Raw genomic sequence first — 11,751 nt, forward strand, 5'->3', positions numbered from 1 at the left:
GAGAGAGAAAAAAAAGAGATTGCTCGTCGGAGAAGAAGAGAAGAAAAGAAGGGAAAAAAGTCACTCGCCAAAGACGAGGTGAGAGAATAAAAGAAAAAAAGTTGAAGGAAGGACAAATTGATTACTTCACATATGTGTTATGCCAACGGTTTTTAAAAAGTGAGGTATTTGTAATTGGGAAATTTGTACGGATGGGTCAAATTTTGAGGCTCGAAATTTGACTAAACTTTAAAAAACACTTGAATTTTGGCCTTATGATGACGTCAACCGCGTGTGAAATGTCCGTTTAGTTCCCAAAACGCTCGATGTCGTTTATGCAGTGCAGATTCTCGCTCGTTTATCTTGTTTTGGACTCATTCCTCTCATTCTTCATCAGATGGAATGTTTTAAATTTTAAATTTCAGTCCTTGGTCTTCTTCTTCCTCTTTTCTCGTGCCTTTCTTTTTCTTCTTTTGACTTTCTTTTCTTCTTCTTTCTGAATTCAAATGAAGAAAAAAACTACAAAACTGATGAGGAAAAGCTAGAGGAAGAAGTGAGAAGAAGAAACGAGAGGAAGAAGCAAGAGGAAGAAAGAAGAGGAAGAAGGAAAAAGAAGGAAAAAATGATGGAGAACAACGTGAATTGAGGAACAAGATGAAAAAGTGAGAGGAACGAGATGAAGGAACAAGAGAAAAGAACGAAAAATCTATTTTACATCTGGTCTCACACGTGATTTGGAGTTAAAATAGTACTTTTGCTCACATTTGACATCATTAGAACATCAATTTCAACGTTTTTAAAGAGTGGGTCAAATTTCTAATGGACGTCAAAATTTGAACCATCCCTACGAATTCCCCTTTCTAATCGTAGCCCTCCAAAATGGGTCTAACAGTGTAATGTTGCCTTCGTTTGCCCTTCTATACAATTATTCCTTTAGCTTCCCTCCCTCTCCCTCCCCGATTTGGTTTCTCCCCTTTCTGATTTTTTTGTCCTCATCAGCCCTAGAGTTCGCGTGGTTGGTGAAGTTCTTAGCACTAGTTTTTACGCCGTTGGTGAAGTTCTTTAGCCCTAGATTTCGCTCGTCGTTAGCTACCGTTGCTGGTGAAGTTCTTAGCTAAAACGGATAAGAATGCTAAAAATAAGGTCAGATTCATACTCTTATTTATTTATTTTCTTGTATCTTGTACAATGGCGAAAATAGGCGATTGAATGAGGAAGCCGATGAAGAAGACGATGCCAATGGCTAACTTGCTGCGTTGTAAGGACTTATGCGGATGATGGATCGTGGGAAGCCTTGGAAGAGGACGAGTCTGAACTCCGCCGCCCGATCGACAATAAGGCAATTTACCATGCTCAGTATCGAAGGCGTCTTCGTTCCCTTTCTTCCTTAGCAACCACCGCTACAATTCAGAAGGGTCTTATTCGCTATCTCTATATCGTCATTGACTTCTCTAGGGTCTTCTTTTTTCTTCCATGTCTCCATTATTGCATTCCTAAATGTTCCATCTGTTTGATTTGTTGTGTTCTGTGCCTTGGGCTCTCTAACCTGACATTAAAGGACGTGACTAGTTTTTTTTTTTTTTTTTTTTTTCCTTCTTTATAATTTATCTAAATAAGCTATAGTTTGATCAAGAGGCATCATATTTTTCGCAGAGACTTGCTGCTCTGACTCCTGGATTTGCTGAAAAGACATTGCGAATGTTTGCAGTGAAGCTGCTGCTTTGATTACTGCCAGACACAAAAGTAGAGTGATCACTATGACACACTTTGAAGGAGCTGTAGTCAAAGTCATAGGTGGTCTAGAAAAAAAGAACAAGATATTTTGTTATCACCCACTACTTGATTGGACGACTCTATATTTTCTTTTTCTTTTTTTTCTTTTCTGAAAAGAAACATCAAAATGTATTTCTTCTGAATTAAACATGAATCCTATCAAAGTATCACTCTCTTATTTATTTCTTTCATGCTCTCTTTGATACTTTTCCTTTTATTTTATCATCCATTTTGCCTCCGTTATTGACTTAAATTAAGTCGTAGTAGAGACAACATAAAGCTTACGAATTCCTTTGAGAAGTTCAAATAAGTCTGTTCTTGAACATTTTAATACTAGGAATCATGAAACCTTTGATTTGTTTTGCATTGCCAATCAATTTATTAATTGTGTGCTTCTAGTACATTGGCTTTTTATAGATGGTTATTTCAGTTAGCATGGTCGGCTAGGCTAATAAAGTAGTCATATTTGCTTACAAAGAATGGAGATTAGTTTTAATTTATCTCATTCATGTTGTTATTTTAATTAGGCATCATTTGATACTATTACCTTTACAATTCTTTAGAAGTTTCTTTATGTGCCAAGTGTATTAATGAATTAATGTTATAGACTGAATTTGACCATGTGTGTGAAAATTTAATATATGTCAACTTATTTATCTCTGTATCCAGGTAGAGATGCCATAATTTGATCTCCATCTTTTTTTCTCTGTCCAGCAAATCATTGTCCCTTCCATTGAAATGGTTTGCTGTAGGGCAATGCTGGTGGTATGAGAGGATGACTAGAGGTTGGCGTCGTGAGCATTACCAATGGAATATGGATATCACTGGTGTAGCTGAGGTTATGATATGTGAAGTTATTAATTTTTGGTTGTAGCACAGTTGTGTCGATCAGTTGGATTTGGACTTTGGAGACAGCTATCCCTCACCTCCCCAACCTTCGGCTCTTACTTTTGGACAATGGGTAATTGCTTTTCCAACGATGCCGCTGGCCGGTCTGCCGTTGGTGGTACTGCCTTCTCCCAAAGTACTACTTCCAACGTTGCCATAGATTGTTTCTTGTTGTCTCGGGGCTATCGGGGCCTCTATTCCCAGATTGAGGTTCTCTTCCCCTTTCTGTTTACACCTGCTTAATTCAATTATTTGGCTGTACCATTTCTATCCTTCATTTGTTTAGTGCCCCTTACCTTTCTACTCTGTTGCTTTCCCTATTGGGTTCTATTCTCTTATGGGTTATACATGTTAGATTTGCTGGACATGTAGTCATGGTTGCTTATTCTTAACTTCATATTCTCCTCTTCTAATTGCAGCTTTCATTCTCTGCATCTAACTTGCGCGACCGTGATGTATTCTCCAAGGTTGGTATCTCTTTGATGGATGTCGAAAGACTGTACATCCTGATAATGATTTTCATCCAAGATATAGGCTTTTATTCCTTTGAAAGAACAACATTCATATATTAGGCATAGTTTACAAGGTTTATGTTGTAGTACTTTCATGTTTCATTGCTAGACTGAGTGAATAGATAGAATCAGGTCTCTGAATTACTTCCATTTCTGGAGCTCTTAACCCAAAAGTCACATTATTTTGCAAGTTTGGTTTACATTGGATTTGTTAATGTTATTGTTAATACCCATCCATCTATTGATACCATTCTTTCCCCAAAAACCTCTCATCGGAAATTTTATTTTCCTCAGAGTGATCCAATGCTGGTTATTTATGCAAAACGAAGGGACGGAACACTAGAAGAGCTTCAACGCACAGAAGTAGTTCAAAATTCCTTAAATCCAAAATGGATCCATAAGCTTAACATTACCTATCAATTTGAGGTTGTGCAAACTTTGGTGTAAGTTTAAATCGTCATTTTGCTATCTCTAGTTCATCAGATACATCTTACTGGAGCTATGATAATGAAAGCATTAATCTGTTATGACAGGTTTTTTGTATATGACGTGGATACACAATATCAAAACCTAGAAGTAAAGGTAGGCATCCACGAGAACTTGTATAGTTGCATATCCTTGCCAAATAAAGTTAATTTTGACTACAGATTTTTAATTAACCACATAAATAGTAGATCCAGTATTACCGATACCCTCAAGAGTGAAGACCGATGTGATATCTGGTTCAGAAACCCCATCCCCATCTTCTCATCCCTACTGGATATCAATCCTTAACTTTGTTGTCTTGATGTTGGTTTTTATCCAAACAGATTGTTATAAAAGCTTTATCTTGCTACATCGTAATTATATACCAAAAGATTTTGCTAACGATGGATAATTTAAATCATGCAGATGCTGAAGCTAGATGAACAGGAATATCTTGGTGAAGCAACTTGTGTACTATCTGAGGTATTGCGTGTAGTTTAAAATGCATATTCTATCATGCTGGGTATTTACTTGCATATGATTTGAGTCCTTTATGTTGAATGTGGCTATTGAATATTTAGTATGCTTTCCGTTGCAATGCAGAAGGATATAATTTGCAATCTAAGGTGAATATGTAGTTTTTGTATTCAGATATATGTTCATCACTAGCCTTTTCTATCTTGCAGATAGTTACCCAATCAGACAGGTCACTTACATTGGATCTTGTATATAGAGAAGATTCAACCAGCTCTACTCTGCCACACCACTGTGGAAAACTTACCATTCATGCTGAGGAGTGTGTTAGCTCAAAAACAACAACAGAGATGATATTTAGGTGTTCAGACTTGGAACACAAGGATCTCTTCTCAAGAATTGTATGCAGTGCTGAGATGTTAATTCATTTTCTTTTGGTATCTGTAAAAGGAATGTGAATTATGTTAATTGCATTTCTGATTCATGGTATAGGACCCTTTTCTGGTTATTTCAAAAATTGTGGAGAGTAAGAGCTCAATTCTGGTTTGCAAAACTGAAGTCATAAAGAATGATTTGAATCCCACATGGAAGCCTGTATTCTTGAATATGCAACAAGTTGGAAGCAAGGTACAATATATCCCTTAGGACACTTAAGAAATGACCCCCTCCCCTCCGATAATTGCAGTTCATCTGTAAGTTGTTTTCTAGAAGTTTGAAAGTTGGTGCATCATGTGCTTTACAACCCAAGAGTCATATTGGTAGTCCAAGATTGAGTTTTATCATTCTGAGTGCAAATCATCCTTTTTTCTAGGAAACTAAGGTTTGAACAATAGAGAGCATCTGATTTTCTGTTTTCTTGTTGATTTGTGTATTTAATTGCAGGACAGCCCCTTAATAATAGAGTGTTTTAACTTCAACAGCAATGGAAAGCACGAATTGATTGGGTAAATAGAGAGATTATGTTTCATGTGCATTTTCTTTTCTCAATTTTCCATGAGTTTTTTAGTTCATGTATTTCATTGTGACTTTTTCTGTTTACTTGCTTATCAGAAAAGTTCAAAAAACACTAGTGGAGTTGGAGAAGCTTTCTTTTAGTGGGGAGGGAGATAATCTGTTCTTACTTCCTTCTGCTGGACATGATTACCATAACAAAGTCTAAAATAGAACTCCAAATGACCTACATTTTTTTTTTTTTTAATTCATGGTTTTTGCAGTCGATTTTATTTGAGTTTTGATACCACTGTAGGTACTAAAAAGCCAGCTATTTGTGGACAAATTCTCTGAGAGCGTCCAACAAACATTCCTTGATTACTTGGCTGGTGGCTATGAAATGAGCTTCATGGTGGCTGTCGATTTCACAGGTTGTTATTTATTAGTATTCTTTTACAGTAAAATCATAATTCTAGACTACTACAAATTTTTATTCTCGAAATTATTAGTTACTGAGTTTGTCAGATGGCTCACTGATGGTAGTGTTTTTCTAAAGCATACTTTTTCAACATGCATATCAAGTAGTCATCTTGGTTTTTAGCAGTTTGTTTGCATTATAATTTAACTCACCATTTCCCCCCTCAGCTGGCAGAACTGAACTATCTGTTTCATGTAGCTTTGCGCTACATTCTCACCATCTAGTTTCCATGGTTGTCTTTCAGCTTCAAATGGAAACCCTCGCCTTCGTGATTCCTTGCATTTCATTGATCCTTCAGGGCGGCCAAATTCATACCAGCAAGTGAGCAATGGACACCTGATATGGGGCTCACAAATTTTTAGTTTTCCTATTTGATTGGGATCTACTCTATTGACTATTTCAGGCAATCATAGAAGTTGGAGAGGTGTTGCAGTTTTATGACACAGATAAACGCTTTCCTGCTTGGGGATTTGGAGCACGACCAATTGACGGTCCAGTTTCTCATTGTTTCAACCTGAATGGAAGTAGTCACTACTGCGAGGTGGAACGGTTGCATAATACAAATTCACTTTCTGTTCCCCTGGATATTAATTTTGCCAAATTCAACGTGCTTCTGTGTTAAACAATTGTAAGTTATCTTTTAGGTTGAAGGAACTCAAGGAATTTTGATGGCATATACAAGTGCGCTCCATAATGTGTCTCTTGCAGGACCAACTCTTTTTGGGCCTGTGATTAACAATGCTGCATTAATTGCCAGTCAGTCTCTCGCAAATGGTGGGCGGAAGTACTTTGTTTTGCTAATAATCACTGTAAGAGCAAAAAACCACCTACAAGTGTTTTTGGACAGTAAATTTGTAGTAATCGCAATTTTTCCTTTTTTGTGCGTGCTAAGCATTATGAATAACATCTTATCCTAGTTTCCCATTATTACTTGTCATGATGCCATGTTACATATATTTATTTTTCCGAGAATATTGAAAAATGCCACTGTATAAGCATCAAGGTTTTGTAATTTTCTTTCTGATGCCCTATTATCTGTAGGATGGAGTGGTAACCGATCTCCAAGAAACTAAAGATGCTCTTGTGAAGGCATCTGATCTGCCGCTGTCCATTCTCATTGTTGGAGTGGGTGGAGCCGACTTTAAAGAAATGGAGGTATCTAATTTACTTATTATGCCCCCTGTCAACTGATTTATGTATACAGCATTCAGCACCATTGGTTGTTAACAACTTTGTGGCGTGAAGAAGCCACGAGGAAAATAATTTTACTAGCTGGGAGTTCACTTGTTTCTATTAATTTTGGTTGTCTCACAGTTTGTTTATCTTACCTGTTTTTATTTCTCAAACAAGAAAATGTTCAGGCTTAGGGCAGGTTAGTTCGGTTTTGTTGTGCTATACGTTATTTAATTGTATTTCCAAATACCCAAAGACCTTAAATCAGAGTTACAACCTTCCTGATAATTATATTGGATCGTTAGGTCTCTTTTCAAATTCCCCATTATATCGGAGCTAATTCTATTGTAACACTGCAGGTTTTAGATGCGGACAAGGGAGAGAGACTTGAAAGTACAACTGGACGTGTTGCTTCACGAGATATAGTCCAGTTTGTTCCATTTCGGGATGTACAGGGTGAGTGATTCTCTGAAATGAAATTTGGATCCAACTATGATATGATATATATGGTGAACTCCTGTCATGCATGTAGCTAACACATTACTTATAGATGGAGGGATTTCTATGGTTCAAGCACTGCTAGCAGAAATACCTCATCAATTTCTGACCTATGTTCGAAGCAGAGATGTTCAACCAAATTTGTGATCAAGCACATCGTACCAAACAGCCCGACATATCAAATCACATATTTGTGTTGTCATCGTTGGTCCAATTAAGTTGGAATGAATGGGCAGTTGTGCAATGTCGCACCGAGCTTAAAAACTTATCTGTAGTCAGTGTTCATACCGATGAGTGGGTATATCCGTTTAGTGGTTGGCGTTTTTCCGATGGGGACAGAAGTTTACTCGAGTAATTATTGGCTTTTAGATGTGCCAAGGATCCTTTCTCTATTCTAGAGAATATGATAGGTGATACCATGTCTTTTACTCTTTGATTCGATAAAAGAATTGAAAGGAATATTAGAGAGATATCTTCGTTTCATATCTTGTGCATTGGAACTTTATTTGTGGATTCAATGAATGGATTACTGAACCTCCGGACTTGCCTGAATCGTCAAGGTTTCGGAGAAAACTAAGTTTTCTTCTTTTAGTTAAAAAGGTGTGATTCGAAATTCTTGTTGGTCGAGGACTAATATCTTAATCAAATTAGTTTTGCCTGTTTTTTCAAGGTCGTTATGAATGAGAATTTAAAGTTGAGATTTCTTTTAACAAAGAGTTCAGATGTATTTTTAATATAAAATTCAGCGACTAACGTATGAAATCACTTTTTTATTAATCAACTTGATGTCAAATAAAGTGAGTGGTTGTTTAGGATCCCTTCTCGTTTTTGGTTTGTTTCTAGTTCTCACTTAAAATTGACTTATTTGATAATCATTATCTATCAAATTTGAGAAATTATAAAAAAAAAAGAAAAGAAAAAGAAAAATCTCTGTATTTCATTTGTATTTTATATTATTTTGTTTCTTTTATAAATAAAAAATGGTGCTTGGCTTGTCAGGCGTGCCTTAGCTCACCCTTGAGCTTCACAATTCACATCCGGTGTAGTCATTTTTTTTATTTCTTTCTTTTTTATATTAATTTTATTATATTTCATTTTTTTAATATTTATATGTTAATTTAATTTTAAATTTTACTTCTTTCAATATTTTAGATTGGTATATTATTTTAGTTTTCAAATTTTAAATTTTCAACATGTATATTTAAATATTTTTTGAATTTTGAATTTTAAATTTTGAAATATGTATATTTATATATTATTTTAAAATTTAAATTATTATTTTTTTGGTACATTTAAAATTAGTTAGAATTTTATAATATAAACATTTTGTTTGTCTAAGAAATTAATTTAGGTTCACTTTAATATTTTAAAATTTACATAATAATATAATTAAGTTGGATTTGAATCAACAATAGAAAAATGATTGGAGTGAAAAATAATATTGCAAATTAAATTTTAGTAACATATGATTGATAGAAACAATTATATTCTAGTTATTAGTCTTACAATGAGACTTGTATATATTTAATAATGTAAATATTTAATAATTATTTTTTATATTTTAATTATGCTATATGTTTTTTTTATTTTACATAACTAAATTATATTTAAACTATAAAATAAGAGAAAATGTTAAGAAAAAAATATAAAGAAATGAGAAACAAGAAAGGATTAACAAACAAGTTTCTATTTATGTTTCTTTTTTTTCAAAAAATTAGAAACAGAAATCGTTGCTAAATGTATTCCTATGTTTAGTTATTAAAAAAAATAAGAAATAGAAGATTAGAAACAAAGAAACGAAAAACGAAAAATAGAAAATAGAAACGTTATCAAATGATCTTAATTTTCAATCTAAAGATTAAGCATGTGTTTGAAATGCACTTTCAAGTGTTTAATTTAAAAAGTAAGTTATTTTGAAAAAAATGGAAGTGTTTGAAAAGTACTCAAGATAGTTTTTAAAGTGTATTTTTAATAATTTTTACCAAAAATATTCAAATAAAAATGAATGATTTGAAAAACTGAATCCTTTTTCAATTATTCTAAATATGGCTCGCTAAAAGGCAAATAGAGGCGTTGATAGTTAGCTAGCTTTGTAGTAACAGTAAAACCAAAAGCATCAGGATTTGAATTCTCTTCAAGTTACGACGGACGTTTGTTAAGCGAGAATAGAAACGCGTGTTAAACAGCATCATCTAGTGGAGACGTGTGGGCTCTAACTAGCCTGCCATTTAAATGTAATTCAAGTTATACAATCCAACTCACATGCTCCAAAACCTAACACATCTGTAAACAAGCCAACACGGCCACCTTACACTTTTACATGCACAAGTATTCCAGATTAATTTGTCCCATTTCAAATTTTCTTACATATTTATCCTGTTTTCGGATCTTTAAAATGTTCACTTTTTATCTTCAACTTTTCAAATTTATTTTATTTTGATATCTCAAATCCTAAAATATCGATTTTATATTATGACAAGAAAGAAAAGAAAACCATTTTGATCCTCACCATTTAAATATGTATGCAACACGTAAATATTAGATAGAAAAATGTTATAGCACTAAAATGAGTTAAAATTTTAATAGAAAAGTTAAAAGTTACGAATGAAACTTTAACCATGAGTATCTTTTCAATGGAGCATATTTACATGTATGTAAACATTTAATTTCCGGAATAAATTCTCTTCCCATTTCTTTTTCTCCCCTTAACTACTTTCTATTCCATATTTTCCCAGAAAAGTATTGATCCTTATTCCCACAATTAACTTTTCCCCTTGAGCATTTTTAAAATTAAATACAAGAATGATTTTCCGAATTCTCTCTCCCAAAATTTCCGCCTTTTTTCTTACTTTCTATTTCATTTTATCACAAAAGTATCGATCCTTGTTCTTTTATATTTAACTTTTCCCCTGATATTTATAGTCCTTGTCTGGTAACAACAGCACCAGACCGGACTTTTCTTTAGGAAACCCTCACTCTTTGGATGTTAGTCCAGGCATGGCGGAAAGAAATGAAGAGCAAGATGATGTCCATAACCAGAGGGATTTGAAAGAAGAAAAGAAGAGAGCAAGATTATTCTCGTCCCGATACGACTCAAAAAGCACTCGCCGCTCTGTTTGCGCCTGCATCTCCATCTTCCTCCTCATAATTGGTGTCGTAGCACTCACTCTATGGCTTGTCTACCGCCCCATTCACCCCCAATTCACGGTGGTTGGAGCCGCAATATACGACCTCAACATGTCATCTCTGCCCCTGCTGTCCACAACCATGCAATTCACAATCGTTACGAGGAACCCCAACAGGCGAGTTTCTATTTATTATGACAGACTAATTGCCTTTGTGTCGTATAGGAACCAGCAGATAACGTCACAGGTGATGCTGCCTCCGCTGGTTCACGAAAAGCGGAGCACAGTTGCGATGTCTCCAGTACTAGGCGGTGGGGCAGTGGCAGTGTCGTTGGAGGTGGCAAATGGGTTAGTAACGGATCAAGCAATTGGAGTTTTAGGATTGAGAGTAGTGTTGTTGGGTAGACTAAGATGGAAAGCTGGCCCACTAAAGACTGGACGTTATGCGGTATATGTGAAATGTGATGTGTTGGTGGGTGTGAAACGAGGCTTGGTGGGTCAACTTCCCATGCTTGCTTCTCCCGCTTGCAAAGTTGATGTTTAGTTTTTCATAATTAACTAATAATGCTTACTTTATCTTTTCTCAACCTTAGCTTGCTTTAATTCTCAGTTTGTGGATCTTATTTTTGCTTTTCTTGAATATCATCCTCAATTTATGTATTTGAAAATTGGAAGCTTTTGTAATCCGTGGACTGCACACGCAACAACTTTGGTGGATGTATCATTAATTGATGAACTTCTTTGCTTACCAAATCTCTAATATAATGATGACATAACTTAATGTGTTTGCATGATTCCTGGTCATTGCCTTAAATTGTTGACATATTATCGCAGAAGATTTTTGTTGGTACTACCTGCTTTCCTTGAAGATTGTTTCTTAGGATTCTCCCAAACCAAATGGCTTCACAAGCAGCTTCAGTTGTAGCTATATATTCTGCTTGGCTACAATTTCTTTTTCTTGAACTCCAAGATATTTCATGAGAACCCAAATAGAACATATAACCTGAAGTGCTTTTTCAATCGTCAAGGAACCTTCCCAACCACTCTTAGTTTAGGCAATCAATTTTCAATCTTTCTCTTGGTCTTATTTGAGTCCATGTTTTTTGGGTTCCTTGCAAATATCTCAAAACTCTTTTAGCATTAGCATGATTTGTATCTGGAAATGGTGCTACCAAAATGCATAATATCCGGTATGGTATTAGTGAGATAGATCAACAAACCCACCAAACTTTAGAAAATCTTTAGATTTGCTTTACAAACATTAACATCATGACATAACTTCTCATTTGATGCCATAGAAGTTGCAAATGGTTTGCACTTGCTCAAGTGAAACTTGATACGTTTCTTGAGAAAGAAAAATTCTCACATTGGTGTTTGAGTTTAATTCAAGAAAATATTTCATGAGACCCAAATCTTTTCATCATATTTTGTTCCAACTTCTCAAGCATTTTTAAGT

At 34.9% G+C, this 11,751-nt stretch overlaps 2 protein-coding genes across 2 annotated transcripts; both read left to right on the top strand.

The window, feature by feature from the left end:
• The first annotated feature begins 853 nt into the window (after nt 1-853).
• On the top strand, nt 854-7,747 carry LOC150038250 (protein BONZAI 1-like). Its single transcript, XM_090314640.1, has 18 exons — nt 854-1,122; nt 1,633-1,773; nt 2,467-2,850; nt 3,060-3,107; nt 3,447-3,595; nt 3,686-3,734; nt 4,044-4,100; nt 4,304-4,492; nt 4,584-4,718; nt 4,974-5,035; nt 5,142-5,244; nt 5,338-5,452; nt 5,744-5,820; nt 5,903-6,040; nt 6,144-6,308; nt 6,541-6,654; nt 7,032-7,128; nt 7,223-7,747. Exons 3-18 carry the CDS (start codon nt 2,710-2,712, stop codon nt 7,315-7,317), a joined length of 1,734 nt encoding a protein of 577 aa, XP_090170766.1. The 5' UTR covers nt 854-1,122; nt 1,633-1,773; nt 2,467-2,709; the 3' UTR covers nt 7,318-7,747.
• A 2,284-nt stretch (nt 7,748-10,031) lies between these two features.
• Nucleotides 10,032-10,935, top strand: LOC150038251 (NDR1/HIN1-like protein 12). The gene has a single exon (XM_090314647.1). It carries the CDS (start codon nt 10,168-10,170, stop codon nt 10,837-10,839), a length of 672 nt encoding a protein of 223 aa, XP_090170773.1. The 5' UTR covers nt 10,032-10,167; the 3' UTR covers nt 10,840-10,935.
• The last annotated feature ends 816 nt before the right edge of the window (nt 10,936-11,751 follow it).

The sequence above is a fragment of the Benincasa hispida genome, chromosome 1 (genome assembly GCF_027475165.1).
Source record: "Benincasa hispida cultivar pf3 chromosome 1, pf3_genome.v1.1, whole genome shotgun sequence".
Taxonomy (NCBI): domain Eukaryota; kingdom Viridiplantae; phylum Streptophyta; class Magnoliopsida; order Cucurbitales; family Cucurbitaceae; genus Benincasa; species Benincasa hispida.

Coding starts and splice junctions, on each gene's coding strand:
- LOC150038251 (XM_090314647.1), top strand. CDS start 10,168: ATGGCGGAAAGAAATGAAGAGCAAGATGATGTCCATAACCAGAGGGAT.
- LOC150038250 (XM_090314640.1), top strand. CDS start 2,710: ATGGGTAATTGCTTTTCCAACGATGCCGCTGGCCGGTCTGCCGTTGGT. Junction 4,493..4,583: donor AGGATCTCTTCTCAAGAATT/GTATGCAGTGCT, acceptor TTCATGGTATAG/GACCCTTTTCTGGTTATTTC. Junction 5,453..5,743: donor GGTGGCTGTCGATTTCACAG/GTTGTTATTTAT, acceptor GTTGTCTTTCAG/CTTCAAATGGAAACCCTCGC.